Source organism: Diplotaxodon limnothrissa, linkage group LG22 (genome assembly GCF_057381915.1).
Source record: "Diplotaxodon limnothrissa isolate DT_005_m linkage group LG22, D_limnothrissa_male_GT1.1, whole genome shotgun sequence".
NCBI lineage: Eukaryota > Metazoa > Chordata > Actinopteri > Cichliformes > Cichlidae > Diplotaxodon > Diplotaxodon limnothrissa.
In genome coordinates, this window is record NC_140616.1 from 18,976,525 (window position 1) to 19,000,632 (window position 24,108).

General features: G+C 42.2%; 2 protein-coding genes across 2 annotated transcripts; one reads left to right on the top strand and one right to left on the bottom strand.

Moving 5' to 3' along the window:
* Positions 1-641: 641 nt before the first annotated feature.
* On the top strand, positions 642-5,411 carry crtap (cartilage associated protein). The gene is made up of 7 exons (XM_085346333.1): positions 642-1,118; positions 2,222-2,371; positions 2,859-3,030; positions 3,100-3,228; positions 3,327-3,472; positions 4,588-4,671; positions 5,208-5,411. Exons 1-7 carry the CDS (start codon positions 657-659, stop codon positions 5,274-5,276), a joined length of 1,212 nt encoding a protein of 403 aa, XP_085202459.1. The 5' UTR covers positions 642-656; the 3' UTR covers positions 5,277-5,411.
* Positions 5,412-9,474: 4,063 nt separating this feature from the next.
* Positions 9,475-21,541, bottom strand: susd5 (sushi domain containing 5). The gene is made up of 5 exons (XM_085346895.1): positions 21,463-21,541; positions 19,170-19,347; positions 14,250-14,359; positions 12,205-12,393; positions 9,475-11,330 (listed from the first exon to the last, which is right to left on the bottom strand). Exons 1-5 carry the CDS (start codon positions 21,539-21,541, stop codon positions 9,475-9,477), a joined length of 2,412 nt encoding a protein of 803 aa, XP_085203021.1.
* Positions 21,542-24,108: the final 2,567 nt, after the last annotated feature.

Here is a 24,108-nt window from a genome sequence, read left to right on the forward strand (position 1 = left end):
TGTGTCAACGTGGAAACATTGGGGTCTCCAAACAGATGCGGACACATCCACCTGGATCCATAAAAAAAAAAAAAACAATATCTGCATATCTGGCTACGCCTCTGATTTATAGTCAAAGCGTAAGAATAAGCAGCACGCATAACGATTGCTGCTGACTTTACGCACAGATAGAGTTATGTTGGTGGTGTTCAGGTTTTTGGAGGGGAGGCAGACAGAGCAGGAATGTTTCTACGTGGCAGTGGGAGGAGAAGAGGTGGAGGGGGGACAATCTCACCGGGGGTTCAATTAGGCAAGAAAGAGGTTCAAGCTTTAAATGTGAAAAAAATATTGTAAAAAAGTAAAGCAGACGGTAAATACTCAAATCCTTCGGGTAAAATACACTCTTTTTGAATTCATGCTTTCCCTAATAAAAGTTATGAAATGTAGATTTTCAGCCCGGTTTTTCAGTTGTAATGTGAAAATCCGAACAACTGTAAAGTTTTACTTTTGTAATTTAATGGGAGGAGCACCTCCAGTAGCTCCCACTGGACGGAGCGATCTTGCCAGCCCCGTGCCCGTGGGAGGGGAGGTTTTGTCTGGATACGTGGTGGAACTTGAGGCGGGCCTATAGACCCACGCTCAACAGCCTACCCTTCCAGCTCTTTCCAGCCTCAAAAATGGCTACCTCCACTGCTTCCCAGCTTTTTTCTGCCTTATTAGTCGCATTTTTCGTCTCCGTGGTGAACTCCCAGTATGAGAAATACAGCTTCAGGAGTTTCCCCAGGCATGAGCTCATGCCTCTGGAGTCCGCTTACAAATATGCACTGGATCAGTACACCGGGGAGAAGTGGAAGGAGACGGTGGAGTACATGGAGGTGTCTCTGCGACTCTACCGGCTGCTGCGGGACAGCGAGGCCTTCTGCAACCTTAACTGCAGCTCCGTGAGGCTGGAGGACGAGCAGAGGTTTGCGGAGTTTCCAGAGCTGCAGGCGTTTGGAAACGTTATGAAAAGAGCGCAGTGTCTGAAGCGCTGCAAACAGGGCTTACCCGCTTTCAGGCAGACCATGCCCAGCCGGGACACTATAGATGAATTTGAGAGGAGGGAGCCGTACAAATACCTTCAATATGCCTACTTCAAAGTAAGCAGAACTAATAAGGAGGGGGCCTCGAAGGGGTCCCCTAAATGAGATTGGAGTCTCAAACTTTCTTTACCCAGTGATAATGGTTTATTTAACTATGGTCGTGATTTTTCCCCGACGTGCGTTTTGACGTCATCTACGTGCCACGGATGCACAATTGGGGGTCTGCTGTAAGAACTAAACTCTTGTGGTTTATGGTCCATTTTTAAGGAAAGGACATCTTAGAATCGTCAATTTTACACGCACAGCATGGTCACAGAAAGTCGACTGTTAAAGCAAATTTATGAATAGTTCAGGAAGCTGAGAAACATGACAAACGCAGATGATCCCATGTGGAAGTGTTAGTCAATATAGTTATTGTATTTTTAACATTTCCATGCTGGTGATTTCCTCCACATGTCCCAAGGGGTCACCGAAAAGTTTCATTTTAATAGAAACTAATGTAATCACATCATATTGAACTCCCAGTTGCCACAACTAAGCTCATAGGGCAATGCCAAAAAAGGGGGAAGACACACTGTTTTGCATCAGTTTCGCAAAGTAATCTATTAATCTAAAATAATTAAAAATATGCAGCAGTAACGGAGCGTGAAGTAAGATGTGCATGAGAGTGGAGATGTGTGTGAGGAATCAGAATCAGCTTTACTGACGAGGTATGTTTACATATACAAGTTACAGGACTACACCGTGACACAGACATTAATAGCACATCATCTTTATATCAAAGATGTTGGAATCAATGTAATAAATATATAGTTACTATATATCAATTCAATTCAACTTTATTGTATGCAGTTATATTTATAATTATAATTATAGTGCTTTATATACAGTTGAAGTTGAAGCAGATGTCAGTGATGAGGAAACAACAGGGGTCAACACACTGCCAACAATATAAGTTGTGGTCAGTTTTGGTGATTTAAACAGATTAATAAGTGAAGACAAACATCAGCTGATAACTGATAAATGACATCACTCTTACAAGTAAATCTACTGCTGCATGTGACACTCATTTCATTTCAGGTTAGTACATAGGCTTTGTGTGGTTTCTTTACTGACCAGCACAAAAACAAATCATTTTAATGTGTGTTTTTGTGTTCTAGTCTGACAACCTGGCCAAGGCGGTGTCTGCTGCCCACACCTTCCTCCTGAAACACCCGGATGATGAGATGATGCAGAGAAACATGGCCTACTACAAGAGTCTGCCTGGAGCCGAGGAGCACCTGAAAGACCTGGAGACCAAATCCTACGAGGTAGGCACAGATACATGCTTTAAACACAGTGAGGCACGCTTTCATTTTGATCCTTTCTGATTTCTCGAGGCTTTTATCCACAAGAGGTGTCACTCCCATGTGGCATGCAGCCCACTCTGTTATTGGCTCTGTGGGTGCCCTGACGTGGAAGCAGCCTGTGGTCGTGCAGATCAAACGGGCATATCTGGGAATATGAACTTGCCAGTTTTGGTCTGAGGACTTTAAGGCATCCTTGGCACGGCCTCAGTGGCTACATCCACTTTACTTTACGTTACAAAATTTCATATGTCTTGATATTTATTAGCGTTGTTATGTAAAATACAAGCGTGGGAAGGTGGAAAAAGAGAGTCTGCAACCATTACTTGTCAAAGATTTCAGACAGAAGATAATCATAGTGTTGAAAATGATTAATACTGAGTCCTTCATCAAAGTTTGCATTAACACTCTGGATTGTGTTTTCAAATCCTTTTTTCTTGTGGTATCCCAGACCTTATTTATACGTGCCGTGAGGGCGTACAATGGCGAAAACTTCCGTACCTCGGTGTCAGACATGGAGCTGGCACTGAGGGACTTCTTCAAGGTCTACGACGAGTGTCTGGCTGCGTCTGAGGGACCGAGGGACATCAGAGATTTTAAAGACTTCTACCCCTCGATAGCTGGTCAGCTCATGTCCATCTCATGTGCAGTCATGACTGTTTATTGAAGGCCTAAACTTATTTTCTGTTTAGACCACTACATGGAAGTGCTGGAGAGGAAGGCCGGGTGTGAGAGCGACCTGACACCTGTTGTCGGCGGTTATGTTGTTGAGAAGTTTGTGGCCACCATGTACCACTACTTGCAGTTCGCCTACTACAAGCGTGAGTAGTACTCAGCTGGCAGCTTTGAGCAGAGAAGTATTTCTCTTTCGAATTTCTGAGGTTCGTTTGCTGGCGTTTGACTGTGACTTTGCTTTCAGTGAATGACTTGAAGAACGCAGTGCCGTGTGCAACCAGCTACTTGCTGTTTGACCCCAATGATGAAGTCATGAAGAACAACGTGGAGTATTACAAGTTCCACAAAAGCAAGTGGGGGCTGATAGATGAGGATTTCCTCCCCAGATCAGTGAGTGATGTTCAGATATGTTCACAGAATATGCACACACCTGATTGATGCATCTCAGCCTGGGAAAGCATATTGTGGATTTATTTAAAAAGCTTGTTTTATTTATTTATGTTTTTGTTATGATGATGATGACAAGTCCCTGAAGGACTTATTTCACATTTTTGGACGCATGTTTATTAGCCTTTTTACCTAAAAGTTGTTGAAAAGATCTGTTCGCAAATATGAAGCCTAGCAGGGCACAAGTCTGTGCACTGCAGGGTATCTGTGTTCTTATTGATTTTCACAGGTGCCCATGAGTGAATCCTGGAAGTTTCCACCCTGTTTCAAGCGTTTAATGTTAATTAAGTTCATATAGTAAGCCATTTGCCATATGCAGGTTTATTGTTAAAAACAGATATAAAAATGCATCAGTGCCAAAAACTGCAGTTCCTCCAGCAGCCACTTGAGGTTGGCTCTAAAAGTGAGATCAGCGCCATGGACTACCTTGTTAAAAAGCATGTTTACAGCCTGGGAAATAAAATGCTTCTGCATTATTACGGTTGTGGCCAACAGAGGTGGCTGTAGTTAGCAGCTGTCTGCTGGGCTTCACCACAGCTGACCTCTCAGTCATGATTGTGGTGTTGGTGTATTTTGTAGCATTTACCTTTTGTGCAGGTAATTTCTCTAACAGCCCATCCAAGAAAGCAGAAGGTTTTATAAGTAAAATTTTATTGAACAAAGTTTAACTTAATTCAACTGAATTTATATAGCACCAAATCACAACAACTGTCCCCTAAATGTGATTTAGATTGTAAGATAAAGACCCTACAATAATACAAAGAAACCCCAACAATTAAACGAACCCTTTTGAATAAGCGCTTGGCAACAGTAGGAAAGAAAAACAATCTTTTAACAGGAAGAACCCTCTGACAGATCTAAGCTGAGGGCAGGCGGCCAGCTGAATGTATTTTTGATATACCAGTAATTTTTTAAAAAAGTATAACTGTTCCTATAAAATGTTTATTGCTTTGTCACAGAAACACACACATCCTAAAGAGGACTTATTGGTTTCTTCCCCGCTTTTGAGTCTTTGGGTCTCTCTGACACTCATCATTTCTTTGACTGTTGTCCTGCAGGAGGCAGTCCGGTACTACAATCAGACCACCATGCAGCTTCAGATGTTGGAGTTCTCCAAACAGCGTCTGGCCAGCGACGATGAGGTGCGTGGTTTGTATCAAAGGATCTTTCCAGGCGGGAGGTTATCTTAGGTCAAGTGAAGTGAACATAAGATGCAGTCTATGCATAAAAATAGAAATACATAATTCCCATTAAATCACAGTTTGGACTGCACTGTTTGCATCTGTGAGCTTGTGTAACTGGGAAAACCCTGGATTCCTCAGGCTGGTCACATGATGACCTTCAGTACAATGTGTCCAGTGTTTATTAGACTGCAATATCACAGACAGCCGTGAGGTGGCAGTGTTGCATCATTTTTCTTTAAGTTATTTTACTGCAAGCACAAGAAGTGTGGCCATCAGGCCAACCCATAAGCCAGGATTACATGCTGTACGTGGTAAATACTATTCAGTTACTGACTGTAATCTCTTCAGTAATGCAGAATATGAGAAATCACAGATAAAACTGCGAGTGTGAGGATTAATGGTAATCCACTTAGTGGAAAAAACCTCGCTTTGAAACAAAACAGCCCCTCCTGAGTTGTCTCTGTGTCATTGTTTTTTCGTGTTTGTGTCTGCAGGGGGAGGTGGTCGAGTTTATAGATGAGTTCCTGGATGAGGATGAGGAGAAGATTCTGCCGAAACACTGAAAAACAACACAAAACACTCCCAATTTTTATATTTATCGGGTTTACAGTCTGTGGTTGATCGAGTTTGTTTTACTTTCCTACTGCGTGCCCATTAATATTCTGTTCAGTGGACATACAGCATAGTGGCTTAATAATTTAAAGAAAACTGAAATATTTTGTCTCGTCTTTTGTGAATCACACGAGTATGACTTTTTTTTTTTTTTTTACAATAAAATAACTTTCCAATAATCACGGCTTTTCAGTGATGTTGTAAAACAACAGCCACTTCCACTGAGAGGATTTCTGAACAACAGCTGGATCAACTGAAGGCACAGATGCATCTCTCAGATCCTGTGTCAGGTCTTTGCTGGATTTGTTCCCTCGCTGTAGATAGAGTTTTAGTCCTGCAACTTCTAATTTTGTCCTCCACTTGTTCTTCAAAGTTGCAAGGAGACACTGCAAACCACGCTGAGATATGATAGCTCTTTGGGAATAGCCCTGCTGGTCAAAAAATACTACTTTATGTCTGTCAAGCTGTGTTGTCTTTGGTATTTTTCAGCTAAAGAAATGGGAACAAATGATGTGCTTTAGCGACAGGCTGCAAATGAAAAAAGTGCCTTAAGACACAATTTAAAACTGGCTCTTTGCTAAGTTCATCCCTTGAGTTAGGTAGCTCTTTGTGCTTAAATGGTTCACGGGTCTGTGTTAAGCCACTTAACAAACAACAGACATTCTCCAGATAAAGGTCAGGTACAAGGACTGGAGTGTCCAAATGTCAATAGAGAAGTTTTTAAAGACCCTCAGAAATTCTGCAAAACTGTGAAGACAGTGATGTAAACCTACCAACCATTCTGATTCTCTTTCACCACATGAGACAAACAGTAAATCATCCCAGTATCGAAGCTGGAAAAACAAAATTTTAATATCTGTTTTAAAAGTGACTTAAATGTTAATTACTCGGCTATTCTTCGTTTCCAGTTCACTGGTCTTTAACTGGAGCCCCAATATAAAGAAACCCAGAGGTAGAAGACAGGAGAGCTGAGCAGCGAGCCCACCAGAGAAAACACTGTGGTGTTTAATAATGTTTGAACATTGAGTCTCTGTGCAGTTTGTCACATGGTGATGTTAAAAACCCACAGGGGAACATTCCCTCTGTATTACTGTGTCTCTCCAACTCTTCGCCTTCTCCTTCTGTCCTGTTTCTTTCATTACCTCTTCCTCAGCTGTAGTTCATCCCACCAATTTCTCTCTTCTGCTTCTTTTTGCTTGGAGAAGCAGAAGCATTAAAAATGTCCTGACGAAAAGACAGAGTAACATCTTTTGCCGTGTCCGCTGTGAATACTAAAGAAAGATAACAACTGAAGATTCCTATAAGTTAGTGCATCTAGTTGACCCAGAGCAAAAGTAAACTAGAAGCCAGAGTTATACCACATATTTATTTGTGAAGACACATACAGTACACATTTCATCTTGTCATAAATCACATAAGGCTGAGAGGACGATGCTGCAAATAACTAGTCACGCTTTTAATTTAACAACGTCTATTTTTATGACCCTTCTTCAGGCATCCTTCATGTGGCAAACCTGTTGTTTTGCCACAGAGTTCGTTGCTTGATAACCTACGGCGTGGGCGAGTACAGTCGCGGTAATCACAGCTGAAGTAAAAGGTAGTCGAGCAGACGTCGCGGAGATGAGCGTACCCTGTGTAAGATATGAGGGGTGGTTTGTAATGCCACCTGTGAAACAAGAAACAAGGTATTTCCACATACTGGTAATGCTGTCGTATGTACAGCGAGTCAATACAGTCACAGATCATATGCACAGAAACACACAGACGTCAGGTACTTAATAATTCCCCGTGGCCTCGCCACATTAACGTCAGTTCATTTTCAGACACCATGAAGGAAACAGATTAAGATATTTCCTGTAAATCAGTTCGTTATTGATTTTGAAATTATGCAAGAAAATTCTTTACCATTAAGTTTCTTTTTTATTAATCAGCGGTCCCTGTTGACAATAATTATAATCACTTCCCATGCTCTTACCCTTATATACTGTTTTATTTACATTCCTACTGTAAAACACTGAAATTTGACCACAAACATGACTATTTGTATCCATTTACATCTGCTCTTTTACATTTTCTAAATATTTGGCACATATGGAAAGATGGCACATCGATAACAAAGAATGATAGAGTATTTTTAAAAATCCTGAATGCATTCATCTCTGTTTGGCAGAAATTGTCACAACACTGATATCTACTCAGACATGAGCAAATATTCCCAGAGTCCAGTCCTCTGTAACTGCTCATAGTGTAATGACTTATGACACATTCGCCATTATATGTGTGTGTACACTCACCGGTCACCTGTTCAACTCCTCATTAAAGGAACTATCCAATCAGCCAATCACAGCAGCAGCTCGAGGCATTTAGGCATGCGAACATGACGCGCTGAAGTTAAGACTGAGCATCACAATGGAGAAAAGAGGTGATTTAAGAACGTGACAGCTGATAGCGAGGCAATAGTAACTCAAATAACTACTCGTTACAACCAAGTTTTGCACAGGGCGTCAAACCTCGAAGCAGATGACCTTCAGCAGAGGAAGACCACACTGGGTACCACTCTCATCAGGTAAGATCATGAAATTGAGGCCAAAATTCACCAAAACTGGACAAGAGAAGACTGTAAAATTGTTGTCTGGTCTGTTGAGTCTCAGTTTTTGTTTTCACATTAGGATGGTAGGATCAGAATTTGGTGTAAATAAAAATTCATGGATACATGCTGCCATGCGTTAATGGTTCAGGCTGCTGCTGGTGTAATGGTGTAGAGGACATTGTCTTGGCACACTTTGTACCCTTTTAGTGCTAAATGAGCACCGTTTCACCACCACACCCTACATGAGTATTGTTGCTGACCATGTTCGTCCCCGTGCACGCCTCTTCCAGCAGGATGACACACCACGTCGCGAAGCTCGGATCATCTCAAACCGCTTTCTTGAACGTGACAATGAGTCAGCTGTTCTCAAATTGGCTCCACAATCACCAGATCTCAATCAAACAGGCAATCTTTGGGATGTGGTGGAACAAGAAATTCACATCATGGACTTACAGCCGATAAATCTGCAGTACCTGTGTTATGATGTCATGTCAATATGGACCAAAATCTCAGAGCAACGTTTCCAGCACCTTGTTGAATCTATGCCATGAAGAATTAAGACAGTCCCTTTTAGAATAAAAGGGATGTAAAGTGGTATTTGAGTGTATATCAATCTCTCTGTTTTAGGGCAGTGGAGTCCTATTTTTGATCATTTGAAAATCTAAATGCACTTTTTATTAAACTTTTGGCTGCATTGAAACTCTATTTAAACTGTATTTATTTGAGGCTGTGGTTCTTTTTCACCACAGTGTTTAATCTGTGGTTAGTTGGACTGATGTCAGGATCTACTCTGCTTCCTCGGTCGGTACCTTCAAACATAATTTACTGCTGGCTGGCGGATTGCACAGACCTGCGACACACACACGCACACTATCACACACACGCATACATGTGGCTGAGTCTGCAATCTGGATGCCTCTTTATGTCTCATCAGCTGAATGTCAAAACCAACACAGACAAGAAATATTTCTCCCATCAGACTCCACCTCTTATTTACACCTTTCACCAGCCTCTTTTCTTTCATCTCACCCCTCTCAGTACTCTTCATGTCCTCCCGCGAACCTCCTGTGGTGAACTAGACCTTTTTTTTTTTCCATAAACACAATACACAGAATATCAAACAATGCACATCAGCAATAATACAAGCACTCAACAAAAACAACAGCAAGAAATCTTCATCAAAATGTCCAAGAGCTTTGGAGAATGAAGTTTCAGTTCCTATATTCAGGCAGTGCTGTGCCTCATGTTGTGGTTTTCCTACATGTTAATATCTTTAAAGTCTCGCTTCTCAGCTTCTGGAGTTGAATCCAGCCTGGTTTATGTCCAGGTAGATGCCAGAGCTTTAAAAATCATGGATAACATACAAGGACTGGTGGATTTCCTCAGAACTACTAAGTGACAGGACTATTGCCATCTTGTTTCATTCAAGTTTCACTATGTTAAGCATCATTACAATATTTTGTGCTAGCTTTTTTAAAGTTTATACCTAAGATCAACAGTTTTCAACTGAATCTTCCCATCCTTCCCAAAGGAAGAGTGTCTGTGCCAACCTCTCTCCCCTACACCTTTTGCTGCATCTCTATCTGTTGGCCCTGTCTGGCCTGACTTTGGCCCTTCCCATTCATCTCATACGCCGAACTCTTCTGCTGCTGTCGTCGGTAACACCACACCGCGACAATGACTGCAGTTGCGATGACACAAATCGCCACAACAATGGCCGCCACAGTGGGGCCTCGACCGGAAGAGCTCGGAGGGAGGGGAGGGCAGGCGTCATCCACACAGATCGTCTCTCCCATCTCCCCTTCCTGCTCTCCCCTCTCCCCAGTCTCACCAGGCAGGCTGAGCACTAAGCCGTCCTTGTGCACTGGAGGGCTTGGGCCATGATCAAGGAAGGGATGATCGGTAATGTCAGCCATCCAAGAGTCGGTGGGAACTGCTTGTTGTGTGCTGTAGTCTCCGGTCTCAGAGTATGAAGGAGAGTCTGAAGGCTCCAGAAGGTCAGGGGCAGGGGTCCCGATGGAGTCAGGCCACACCTCCTCTAAAACCCCTAGTTCGAATTCACGCACCGTGGTGAGAGACTCTTGCTCCTTGGGCGAGCTGGTGTAAGGTCTAGGAATTTCCACCTCAGTGGGTCTGGGCGTCGTCTTGACAAATCTCCTTCTGTCTTTATCCTCTGGTTTCACCCTCTCTGTTACGGAGTCACCGTTTTCGAAAACAACAGGGTAACCGTCCAGCCACGTGTCATCTGTGGCTGACTTTCCGTCTGCTCCCCTCTGAGTGACGTTCTGATGCTTATCGGCTACCACAGAAAAAACAACATGCCGACGACTATCATCTTCATGGCTATCGTGATCGTCATAGCTCTCAGCGTCTTTGTGTCCAAAATCATCGTGATCATCAAGGTCAGCATAATGGGTGTCGTCATAATGTATGGCACGGTCATCGTGGTCATCGTGGTCATCGTGGTCATCATGGTCATCATGGTCATCATGGTCATCCTGGTCCAGATGTTCCTCAGAGACCTCATGATGTTCTCCATTATGATCATCATGATCCTCCTGGCTTTTGTGTCCGTCGTAAGTATCATCTGGATCGTCGTACTCCTTGCGATCACGGTCCTCCTCATGTTCGCCCATGTCATAATGCTCCTCGTGATCGTCATAGCTTTCATGGCTTTCCCTTTTGTCCAAATCTTCATCTTGACCTGGTTGCCTCTTGTGCTCATCGTGGTCTTCCTCTTGGTGGCTGCCGTCTTGATCGTCATGGTGGTCATCTTCAAGGATGTCGTCCTGGTCATCATGGCGGCTGGTGTCAGGATCATCAAAATCATCTCCTTCATGATCAGGATCATCAGCATCAACGGGATGTTGACGATAGGGCCTTTCTTGACTCGTGTGCTCAATGCTCTCCTCAGATCGGTCAACAGAGGTTCTCTGTGTTGTCTGCGTGGCTGGATTGATGAAGACCTGAGGTTCTTCCTCCTGGAAGGTCTCAGAGGGGAACCAGAACATGTGTTTCTGGGAGAGAAGAGAGACGGGTGCTTCTGTGGCTTCCACTGTATCAATCTTGGCCACCTCAGTTCTCTCCTGCTGCCTCGTCCGAGGACCTACCAAGTCCTCACCAGCCCGTTCCTCATTTTTTTCTCGTTTAACTAAAGCTCCTTCAAATATTTCACTATCTTCAGCCACTTCTCCTCCCACTTTAAGCTTTCTGCTCAGGTCTCGATGGTCCTCCTCAGCTTTGGCTCTAAAACTCGTCTCTTGCTGCTCCACGCTCATCTCTCCATGTGGGTACGCAGCTCCATACACTTCCTCGTGTACATCGCCATGAGCCTCTAATGGTGTCTCAGGTTGGCGCTCTGCCTCTATGTAGGAATCTGTGAACTTGTCCTCGTAGTCTGTGTGACTCACCTCATCTGCAGAAAGACAAAATAGAAATGTGTAAACTTTCAAGTCAGATCAAGTATCTACATTTATTATTTATTATTTTATGACTCAAAGAAAGTTAGCAAAAGTTCCCAAGATATTCAATGCCACCTCTTTTAATTAAATATGATGCCAAAGGCAGTCTCCAGTAGATAGGCATTGCAAATTCTCTGCTCCGCTCTTTGGTAGCTTCATAATGATGCCAAGGCTCTGAAAAGTCACGGTCCTACCAAGAAATAGAAAATAAAACCTACACAAAACCTAAGAAAAATGTTTGTTTTTTGTTTTGTTTTGTGTATTTTCAATGACATTTAGTGGCACTGCTGGATAGATTTTGAGACCTTTAGCTGGAGCCAACTATTGCCATCTGTTTCCACTGATCATACTGAGCTAACATAATCTGGCTGCTGGGTTGGCAGACCCTGACGTCACTGATTCTTGTTCCAAACCAGCAAAATGTCAGTGTCACTCTTGAACCAGTTCCCCTGGTACACAGCCAGTTCTTTAAATCAGAAACACAAAAGAAAAATGGTTTGAGATTATGATCAAAGCTGGACCTCAAAATGTCTGGGTAGAAAACAGATATTTGTGACCTTTTAGAGGCTCCATTAACTAAACATAGCTGCCAATATTGTAAGAAAATTAAAATCTAGAGTAGTTTTCCCTGGAAAGTTTATGAACGACTGCTTTAGATTAAAAGCATGATTAACTGTTAGCTAATAATCCACACAGGCCATGCATTTTGCCTTTATAAAGGATTAGCGACACAAGCTAAAGCACCAGTAACACCATTTCCATCCCAGCTAACAACTGAGAGTCTGTTCAAACACAAAGAATCAAACTCTGACCACAACAGCCTCTTACCTTTAACACAAATCTGCACCAGTCCATACCACTCCCCACAGCTGTCACACAGCAGGCTAAAGGCTGTGTGTCCACCGGGCATCACGTAACCTGGGACACATGTGTACAGAAGCTCATCTCCCATCTCGGACCCAGAGTGACTCTGCAGGCGTGCATTAGGAAAAGATGGGGGGTCTCCACATGGCTCATCTATCAGCAACAAGCATATAGATGCACGTATTTAGTAATAGAGCTGTTATACTTATTCCATAGGAAACAGTGTTCTCTGTAAATGTCAACCAATGCTTATCAGCTTTATAATATCAGTATATCATGTGTAATAAGAATGAACGAATGAATTCTGGACATGAAGCAAAAGCTTTTATGTAAAAGAATTATGTGAATTTTAAGAACATGAGGATAAAGCATGAATATTAAACAGAATCTGGTCCAATCTTCATGGATATTGTTGTGGATAACTATGCATATTAAAGTTTTCATCAAGGGTGATGGAAAGCAGGTTCGAACCTTGTCGAACTTTGGATTCAGGCGAAGGAATGCCAGGAATTCTGCGTCTGCATCTTTGCATGTTCAGGCTATGCTTTGTCTCTGAACCTACTTTTATTTTCATGTACAGGATCTCGAGGTATAGCTGAGGTGAGCAGGGTATTTGCTTTGGGAACCTCAGCTTTTGTGGATGATGTGATTCTGTTGGTTTAATCAGAGCGTGACTTTCAGCATGCACTGGAGCGGTTTGCAGCCGAGTGAGAAGCAGGTGGGATGAGAATCAGCGCCTCCAAATCCAAGGCAACGGTTCTCTGCCAGAGTACAGTGGAACGATGGGGAGGAAGGCTGCCTCAAGCAAGAGAATCCAGTCATCCTGGGATGTCATTCACAAGTGATGGGAAGGTGGAGCACGAGATGGATTGGCGCATTGATGCAGCATCAGCAGTAATGAAGACATTTTACCGGACTGTTGAAGCAGAATCTCTGTGTCTACGTCCCAACCTTCACCTACAGTCATGAAATCCAGGTAATGGCCGAAAGAATGAGGTCACAAAAACAAGCGGCCAAAATGTGTTTCCTCCACAGGGTGGTTGGCTAACCTTAGAGAGAGGGTGTGGAGGTCAGACATCTGTGGGCATCACAGAGTAGAGCCACTGCGCTTGCATTTTGAAAGGAGATAGTTGAGGTTGTTCGAGCTTCTGGTTAGGATGCCTCCTGAGTGCCTCCCTTTGGAGGTTTTTCAGGGGCACCAGTTGGGAGGAGATCCCAGGGTGGACTCAGAATCTGCTAAAGACATTATGTATCTATTCTGTGCTGGGAAGGTCTCTGTATCCCCCAGGAGCAACTGGAAAGTGTGGCTGGGGAGAAAGATATCTGGGATACCCTGCTGCCAACTTGACTTTAGATAATTAAGATAATTAAAGATCAATACAGTTTGTTTTGCATTATATCCATAATATATTGTTAAATTCTAATAACAAGTGTTTTATTGTTTATTATGAACTAAAATATGATTTAAAATGTAAAATAAAGTTTAAAAATCCCCCAAATGGTTATTCAAAAAGACATTTTGACTATAGACTGTAGTGCAACTTCTTTTTACATGTTTCAGATTAAATGTGGAATCTTTAATTAGTTCAGTGTAACGGTGTGAGTGGGTTTCCCTGACAATGGTGCCTCCAGGGATCCTGTATTTAATATACCCAACCATAACTAGACAATAAGCTGTGTAGTTGGTTTGCCTGTATCAAATGGATGTGAAGTGTTCACATGTGCTCCCACAGCAGAGAGTGTCTGCCAACCTCAGGGTGTGTGGCACATGGACAAGAGAAATCTTCCAAGTTTTGATCCAAAACCTGGCAATGATGTGCCAGATGTGATGTGTGTCTTTTAGTTTCAGCTGCATCAGAACTAACACACATTCATGGATCCAGTTGTTTCACATCACATTTACATTTACACACACACACAAACCTGAGTCATTCATGTCCTGATCGCTACTACCATTCCTCTTCTACGATCCTTACGTACTGTGTATGTTTTCGTGTGGGTTTACTGACCTTTGTCTTTGATGCAGAAGGCGTCCAGGTGCGTTGCGTCCTCTGTGCCATTTTCTGTCCTCACTTCTACAGCTTTCAGCACACCGCCCACAACATTACACACTGTGGTCCTGGAAATAAACAGACATGATATCCATACTGCATAAAATCAAGTCACATGTTCACACTCTCATTAATTAACGTGACATAACACTGACTTGACTATAGAGGAGCATTTCACAATTGCGTCTGTTGGTCTCTGTTGCTATTCTTTCTCTTTGTAACAGCTGTGCTATATTTTGTGCACATTTTGAGCATTCTTAATTTAGTCATCGTCTATTTAATTCTATTTAATTACCTCCAAAGAGGTTTGCGCTTTAATTTTAGCTACTATAATTTTAGTATTTTTGAGCTCTTCTGTCCGTGTGTGATGTACCTGCACAGTTTGCTAACAAAGCTTGCTAGCATTATCAGAACACTTATGTTCACTTCAATAGAGTAATTCAGCAAACATGGCTTAAACCCTGAAATCATCTCCCAGGTCAAACCTGGTTGCAGTTCAGTTCCAAAAACTGAGCAGGACCTGGACAAGATGTTGTTGTTTGCACTCCCAAATAGATGGTCTGACTTGAACATCTCTTAGTGAGGGATAAATATAGATTAGATTGGTGCATTGCAAATGAGATGCTTTGTAAACAATGTGGAGCAATTCTCACCAGTAAAAACATGACAGAATTTTACGCATTACATTTTAGTCAACTGAATCAACTTTAGATTTAATCTAGGATAATCTTATGGTATTTAGTCAACTGAAACTAATTAATGTTTTAATCTAAAAACTACTAATAAAACTGAATCAAAATTTGCTGTCAAAATGACCACAGAGCTGCTATTTCTCTTCTCATTCTTTCTATCAGATTCTTTTTTTAATTGTTTCATCTAAGTGATAACAAGATTGTAGAACACAAGTTTTATCTTTTTTAAACATCCAGGCAACATTCAACAAGTACCTCGAATTAGTGTCGAGGTCGTGTCTCCAACATCGAGTTTGCTTTTTAGTTTTGAACTAGTTTTCAGCCGTGAACAAGAACTATCGCTACAGTCATTCAGCGTTGAAATGTTTGCTGAGTAGATATGAAAAGTTTATTATAGCATCTTTGTGACTAGGGAAGGGCACCGGTTCTGACATAAACGGTAGTAACCAGCGCACATTTCGGTGCTTTATTTCGGTGCTTTTTTTTCCTGAGCTGTGATACACTTCTAGCCAATCATTTTACGTTTTCAAGGATAGTAGGCAGGCCCAGGTACGTACGTTCTTTTAGAGCAGAGCTACAGATTAAAAATGCCCAAGGCGAAGCGGTCAAATGTCTGGCTGTATTTCACAGTGAGGCTGTGTAGCTGCTCTTGGTTCTTTAGTCAGACCTTCACCTCACTTTAAAAAAGCCAAGATAAGACTGTCCACAATGCCTCAAAGCAGTGGATTGCAAACCAATGAATAATATCCATCAATTATTTACAGTCTACCAGTCTGCCATCATTTATTTACAGGCCTGACCAGCATGCTGGGAACCAGTGGACTAAAACAATATGTAAAAAAGAGCTAGCTCCAAAGTAGAATTCTGAATACAATGCATTGGAAATGTTTTGAGTATTATATATATTTTTGGCTTTATTTTTGTATTTTTTTCTGGGAGATTATGAATGCAGGTCATTAACTTGTAATTAACACTGAAACATTCCTCTACATATTCCCTCCACCCCTGATATCTAAAGCTGTACCTCTGATTAAGTGCGCATGTGGGAAAGTTGACTACGCACACAGTTTATTCACCACCACTTGATTTGTTGCCCATTTAAATATTATTGCAGTATGACATCAGGGTCCAGGAACACACATCATGACTCAGATATGTTGCAGTATCAGCGGCTGTAGCCTTTGGCACAGTGTTATCCCACGCTGATACATTATGGATAGATGTTCCCAGAGAACAAGCCTTAGGTTACAGCCAACTTCAAATAGAGAAGTCATAACATTGTGGACATAAAGCAGCGCATATTCCACTGGGACTGAATGAGCACAGCTCCTACAAGCTGCAGAAGCTACTAAAGCTGAGTGAATACTCCATTTATGTTGCAGCATAATCACATTATTAACCCGTTTATCATTCAAAAACACCAGATAAGACAAGGCCAATCAGATTATGTTCCCACAGAGGCTGGCAGTAGCAATCAGTCCTGTGGGAAAATTCAGAAATATGAGCTTTAACAGCAAGTTTGATTGGTGATATTAGTTACTAAGAATCATTCTATAGAATAGACACTGGGTGTGCATTTGATCTAAACAAAGCATCACTAATTGGAAATAATGTAACTAGCAGGGGCGCCAGTTTAGCTCAGCAGATTGAACAGGCGACCCATAAACTGTAAGACTATTGCAGAGGCCCATGTCTGAATCTAGCCTAAGGTATTTGCTGCATGTGTTCCTCCTGCTCTCTCTCCCAGGTTTCCCCTCATCTTTCAACCGTACTGTCCTGATAAAGGCTTAACTAGCAGTGCAGTGAGAGAGTGGAGCAGGTCAGACTGCATGCGTGTGCCATGTTAGCTTTGCTTTATGGGGGAGAGAGTCTGAAGGAGAAAAGAAGAAATCACAGAGAAAGCACTCAGAGAGGCAAAAAACACTGACGACTGTTTAAAAATTTAACTTTCATCCCTGCAGGTATCTGTGCCCGAGAAGAATCCATCACCTGACAGTGCATGACTGCTACAGGGAACACCCAGAAGTATGCATGCATTCATCTGAAACGGCCTTAATTCATTTTTCTTGTATAATGGTGTACAGAGGTACAAAATGACTGACAGGTCAGAAGAAGATGTTAAGGTGGAAGAGTCAGCGTAGGAGGCACTTGTTAAAGCTCCTAATAGACCTACAGACTTATGTCATACACATCTGAGGTGGTTAACTGGCACTGACGCCAGTCTGGAAGCATCACAGTTCACACACCAACGACACAATTATTCATCTAAGCAACCAACATGTGAGTGAGGGAGTGGGTGAGGGTGGCCTTTACACAACCAGTGGGAGTGTGTGTGGTAAGGTGGGCAACAAAACAGGAAAAAAAAAACAGAGAAAAGGATGGAGGGACAAGAAAAACAGACAAAAACATTAATAAAATACCTGCAATCAATGTATTTTTACCTTTAACTAACATTGATTGATGAGCTAGATATATATTAGGAACCACCATGCTGCGCTTCAGAGTGATGATTTATTTATGATGAAGACCACGCAGGAGAGGAGGATGAATCGGCTGTGAATCGTATTTCCCTCACACACTCTGCAAATTCACAGCCCATAAATAATCAGCGCATAATGTCCGAATGACTGCAGCACCTTCAGCTGTTGGACTGCTTTTCTTACTCTGTGTTTCCTGATATATTAGAAGAACATTCTGGTGCTTTTCTGCAAAACTGCCTCCAACACAGACCAAGGTTGTCTGTGTTTCCTGAAAAAGTTACAGGAAAAGTTCACTGTATCTGAATATACGTCAGATTCCACGTCTGTCATTGTCACTGCTCGAATAAGCCGTCCAAAAAGGAGGTGTGTAGCTCCTGACTTCAGCAGACGGAGCTGTGGTAGCAGGGTGATATAGTGTGAAACGCAGTAAGGGAGTGTGAAAGCTGATGTCCGCTGATCAACATGTACAGAGCCAGCGGTGTATAAAAGGAAAAGATGATACGTCCCTAACCAGATATGTTACAAGCATATTATTGTATGTTAGAAACTCGGTGGGCACTTTGAACCAGGTTAACCCCTGAAAGGCTTTATTTCTCAATTGTTTCATTGAAGTCTCCGTTCATTTTTATAACGAAGTTTCCAGTTTGGGAGTTTCGTTGTGGTTGACCAGCCCTGTAGGTGGAATAGTCGGCCGCTCCCTTATTCACAAAGGGTCACTACAGCAGGATATGCTAAATGCCCTTCAACCTTGATGAAAAACAAGGTTCAAGAAATCTGTGAAAGAACCCCAGCACTCACAGACTAATTGTATTTTATAGTCTCTAATATACTGTAGAGCAGGGGTGTCAAATATAAGGCCCGGGGGTCAGAATTGGCCTGGCAGAGATGCCAACCCGGGCCGCACTGGATGTTTTTTGAAAATGTGATCGAGGGCATTGACACTGAACTTCTTTTTCTCGTACTGAGATAAAATGTGCAGTTAAACGTCTTTACACTGAGAGAAAAGGGGGATTTTTACGTAAAAGTTTTGAATGAACTCGTAGTCGTGTCATTTAGAACAACCATTAATAATCATTTGGATTTTGGCTTACATACACCGAGAATTTCAGGGTCAACTTAACCATTTATTGGTCAAACAAAGAGCACGCTTTGCTGTGAATGGACCCAAAAAAGCATCTCAACTATTATTCATTAAAAGCAGGCATGTGTTCACCAGGTGTCTGCGTCCATTTAAAAGGAACATGTTTCATACTCTTCATACATTTTTCTATTAGGAGCTGCAGTGTAGGATACTATAGTAGCAGTAACAGTGTTCATGAGGTTTTATCCCTATAATCACCACTTGTCAGCTTCATCTCCGTTTAAGCAAACCGGGTACCCCTCTTCCTCCAGGCCCAAATCTGCTCTGTTCTGAAAGCTGTGAGTGTCGTTGCCGTGGAGATGAGAGGTGTAAATGGAGGCAGTTGTCGACATGACACCCCATCTCAGAATTCCCTCCTCCTCCAGGAAGAAACAGAGGAGTCTTTCTCCCTCTCTGCTTCCTCTCTCTGCTTTTTCTCTTTCCCCCCTGAAATGTGTCACTCTTCTATCTCCCCGCTCGCTTTCTTTACTTCCTCTCTCTTTCATCCATTCCCGAAACCTCCGTCTCGCACACACACACCATAATGACCTCTGACATCTCCTCTGAAGACAGCTGCTATTCTTACCCTACTGAGCCCCCGTAGAGCCACCCGCGGGTGCACGGGGAGAAGTAGCACTCCACCACAGCGTGACGAAGCTCCTCTACTGATGCCAGGCGGCCGCGGTGCGAGGCACAAGCTTGCTCAGCATCTCTGAAGCCCTGCAGGTCAGAGGAGTTCCTCAGGTCCAGCACAAACACTCGACCTGAGGAAATGCAAGGAGATTAACATTAAATAACATTTTATACAAACAAATTCAGGATAATAGCAGAATGTGTAGGAAGTAAATATTTTTAAGGACTTCTTAAAGCCTCACTCGTGAGTGTGAAATCTCAGCGGCACAGTCGTGGATGTGCAAGGATCTGCTTTGCTCACCCCCCTGTGATCATTAATTGACTGCAGGAGCGATCGCATCAGCATACCGGTCCTGTCATTACCACCCCGTTCTCACATCACGGCTGTCCAGTAACACAGGACAGAAATGTGCTCCAGGTTCATAATCGCAGGAGTCACGTTTTTGAAATATTTACACGACTCTGAGATAAACCAAAATAAGCTGTATCTGGCACAGAGGAGAAGTCTTCCTTCGAGGCTTTCTGCCAGACAAGCTCTCTAAAAATGTGTTGCTGAAAGGCTGTAGGAGGGCACTGGTGAGACAAGCTGTGCACGGGAGCTGAAGTTGCTGCTTATAGTCGTTCTTCTGAGTTTACTGAATACCTGCAACTTCAGAGAGTTATCTGCAGAGGCGTGATCAAAGACAGCTGTCTTTCATCTGTGGGTTTTAGGTTATTTTGAGTTTTGTGGTTGTTTATTAAGAACTTTTAGCTTTCTTTTCATTATCATTTTAAAGCCTCAGTTTTGATGACTGTTGTAGACGGAGACATATTGTCATTTGTTTGTATGATTCTGTTACAGCGATTATTCTGTTTTAAGTTCATGGTTCGATATTCGTTTAGTGTCCCTGGTGTCTCTGTGCATCATGCTTAAATTTCTATCCCTGATTGATCACTTCCTGTTTTATTTTGACAGTCATTTATCGTTTTGTATTTGCTTTTACTTCCCTTGTCTTGTTGTCCCTAATTATTTTCAGTTCTTTTTTTCTCCACTCCCCCTGATTAGTCCTCACTGTGTCTCTGAGTATTTACGGTTTCATTTTCCCCCATCTGCATCTGTTTCACCTGCTCTTGAGTGTGTTTTGCTTCTATTTTGGATTTATTGGTGTGTTTGCCTCATTGGACTTGGTTTTTATTTTTGACACATCTGTTTATGAGCCCTGCATTTGTGTCCTTTTGCCGCACCTTGTGGCAAAAGCTGCAGCAGATGACACAGCAGCAGTTCTGTAATTATTTATAGCTATTAATAATTTTTGATGATGTTAACAATTTTTTCTTATCAGTTTTTTACGTTTCAGACAGGTGAGCAGTCACAGTCAATGACTGCCACCAGCTGCAAGATCACTTTTGTTTTATTGTCAATAAAAGTTTGACCCATTTAATTAAGTTCACAATATTCTTTCTTGTCAATCTTAAGTTTCTATCTTCATTCCTCAATTTGGTCCATATATGCAGGAGTGTCATCAAGGATGTTTCCTATAACTATATAAGACAGAAACTGTAACAACTGTAACAATGAAAGCACATTTACATTTAGGTTCCTCTAAATAAATTATTCTCTGTGCATTCACTGAATCTTTAGATCCCAAAGTCACAAATAAAAGAAGAATGCAATTTGGACTGCTTATTATTCATTTTTAATAAATATCTCAGATATTATGACAGTGTGTCGAGTAACCTTAAGCTACATGGAAGAGAAGCATCTTTTTTAAGCTGTTTGGAGGGCTCGCCTGCACTAAATGAAATTTCTCAAAAACCTATATAGCTATCGATCCACGAGGGGGCACCAAAATCTAAAGTTGCCTAGAGCATAAAAAGGGCTAGAGACAGCCCTGTTAATCAGCCACTGAAAATAATATAAGAGAAAACTTTTTAGCAACAAAGCAGTAAAAAAATAATCTTCTCTCGTGCACTCTAAAGGTTTGAGAATGACTGCTGGACAAAGCAGACCACTCACACAGCTTAGAACAAAGAACAAAGTGCGGGTTTAACGGGAGAAATAGTGTGGTGTAATTGTCTCTTTTGCCATTAAACATTTATTTTAGAACACCTTTTGACTCTAACAGGCTTGGTGCCAATTGCTGGCGCGCTACGCGTAATTGGCGCACATCACCACCACAGCTTTAGCAAACGGACAAAATTAGATCAGAAAATAATTTTACAACGAGGTGTACGGGTTATTTCAATGATTTCAAATGTTTACTTACCGTCTGCAGTTACAACAGTCACCAGAAGACAAACCAGGCATCCAAACAGCAGCAGTTTGTGATAACAGCGATCCAGCATCTTTTTTCTTCCGTCCACAGCTGTACACTAACTGTCAACTCTTATTTTTAAGAGAAAAGAAAAAGTTTTCAAAAACTTCAAAAATTTGTATTTACAGGCTTACAGGGTTAAGCAAACTCCTGCTATTTCCCTGCGGGTGGCAGAGGTTGGCTCTGGGAAGGTAAGGGGCTTGTTAACAAGTGAGGATGTTAACAGAGCTGCTCAGGAGCGAGGCGGTTATCGCCCCAAATAGTCGCACTGGCAAGCAGATGGAGCACCTGTGTGAAAACTCGCGTGCACCCGCTAGAAAACAGGCGACGTCACGCCACAGTGTCTTGAAGGTGGGCAAAGAAGAAAGAGAGAGAAAGAGAAAAACTTTGGCTGCAGATTAAAAGGGATCCAGCCTGCTCAGTGTTTATGAGCTGGAGTAAATAAAAGCCTGTAAACTAGGAGTGAATGTACATTTACGATGATATTAAACACTCTCTAACAAATAGAGGACCTGTACACCCAAACTAAACACATCCCAGACCATAATAATCTTGATTAAGGTGTACTGGAGCTGCACTCGTGCGAGTGTGGATGTGCGCGTCCCATTTGGTGAGGGAGATAAATACAAATGGCCCACACGAGCGCATAAAAAACATCCAGGCATTGTCTCAGTGAATCTGCAGGTGAAGATAACACACACACACACACACACACACACACACACACACACACACACACACACACACACACACACACACACACACACACGTTACTGTCTAGAAAAATAAAAGCTATCACCGCGTGCACATGCGTTTGTAAACAGAAACACAGGAAATATCCATTTTCATCTAATCACATCCGTGAGGATGGTGTTATTTGCAGCATAGCGGTTGCTCTCCTGTGAGTCAGCTTTTAAAGCTCATCTACAAGTGACGGCTTAAATATCTGGAAGTTGAAAATTCAGTCTGGAGTTTGTAAATTGGTAACTAATGGTCAATCTCACACAGTTTTGACAGTGGATGTCGTTTATCTAAGAGTTATGGATGTTTTCTCAGGTTTTCAAACTCAGATCAGAAAATCTGAGGCGATATTAGAAAAATTATAAAGACTGCTTTATTTTTTAAATAAAGTTCAAAAGTAAGATTGCATTGAAAAATGGATGTGCTGTTATTACTGATGAAGTGAGGTGTAAGTAACAATGTTTGCACTTGACGTGGAGCTAAATGCATGCAAAGACATTTGTTTTTTATTTTAAACTTAGCACAAAAAGTAAGGAATTTTGTGTCTGGTTGATTATTCCTGTGTTGTAACAATGCTTCTTGGCAATAAATCTGACACCTTTGGAAAGCCGTTTATTTCCCCTTCAAATGTTGGGACATTTGTAAGAAACAGGCATTAGTGGGTTGAGCAGCTTGTTCTGCTATTGACTCTTGATTGGTGTCATTTGTTGGGTTGGATGAAGAGTCTGAAGTCTGAAGAAATAGGACACATTGGTGATTTAACAGTTTATTCATTTAACAAACAGGGACCTTAGTACCATGTGGAAAAACTATGCACAGCCACAACAGGTTGGCACCTCCCCCTCATGCTGGCCACCAGCTTGGTCACACACACTGCTGTGGGATGGTATCCCATTCTTCAATGCAGCATTTATCACAAGTCACCTATGGTGGTTGTGTTGGTCACTGTCACGGAGGAGCAGGGAGGACTCGGCGCAGACTGAAATCTCAGAAAAACAGGTTTATTTACACACTCCAGGTGCACTATATACAGGTGAAGGAGAAGGGGGCCAGGGTCCCCAGGGGTGCAGAGAGGGGTCGGGAAAAGCGTCCAGAGTCTCCAAACCAAGCACGAGAAATCTGCATACAGAGAACAAGAGTTAGCACGGAACTTTCACGGACAGAGCTCAAAAACTGGCTGAGGCTAAAGTAGCACTGACGAGCGTTACTCAATAGTCCAGCGGCGAGGTGCTCTCAGTCACTGCCTTAAGTAGCGGGAGCAAACAAGGTGAGGAGCCACAGGTGATTGCCTACAGGTGGTGGAGGCCGGGAGCTCACAATGAGCTCCGCCCAGGCAGCAAGCAGAGAGAGAGGAGAGAGAAAAGACAAAACATAACATGTAGCCACACAGGGCCAGCCGAGCAGGCACGGGGACCATGACAGTCACAGAATAAGGTGTTTGGCACTGGCAGGAAAGATTTGGCAAGTTTTTCATGGGTGCAACCCACACACTCAACTCTGCTGCTCAACCCACAAATGCATTCTCCAGAAAAATGGCAAACAAACCCATAAATATCAGTGCCTTTATTCATAGAAAGGCTGCATAAAAGCATTATTTTTACAGTGTTGTTTTTATTTAAGGGGGAATAAAAAGACTTTCCAAAGGGATCCCATTTATTAGCAAGAACCATTGTTACAACCACGAAATAATTGATCAAAGACATGCCAGCTTTATTTTAATGACCGTTTTTCATTTAAGCCTGTAACTCCAGCACTAACACTACTCTCATAAATTGTGGAATTCAGAAATTCAATTTGAGGGGAAAACTAAATAAGTACCTGCATGCCAGTTAAAGTGATTTTTTTGTTTAATAAGTC

Bases quoted from the DNA above. Each gene is read 5' to 3' on its own strand.
- crtap (XM_085346333.1), top strand. From the start codon at position 657: ATGGCTACCTCCACTGCTTCCCAGCTTTTTTCTGCCTTATTAGTCGCA. The intron at 2,372-2,858 runs GTAGGCACAGAT...GTGGTATCCCAG, and splicing joins TGGAGACCAAATCCTACGAG to ACCTTATTTATACGTGCCGT. The intron at 3,031-3,099 runs GTCAGCTCATGT...TTTTCTGTTTAG, and splicing joins CTTCTACCCCTCGATAGCTG to ACCACTACATGGAAGTGCTG.
- susd5 (XM_085346895.1), bottom strand. From the start codon at position 21,541: ATGCTGGATCGCTGTTATCACAAACTGCTGCTGTTTGGATGCCTGGTT. The intron at 14,360-19,169 runs GTAAGAATAGCA...GTTTATTTCCAG, and splicing joins CTCTACGGGGGCTCAGTAGG to GACCACAGTGTGTAATGTTG. The intron at 12,394-14,249 runs GTCAGTAAACCC...TGTTGCTGATAG, and splicing joins CTTCTGCATCAAAGACAAAG to ATGAGCCATGTGGAGACCCC.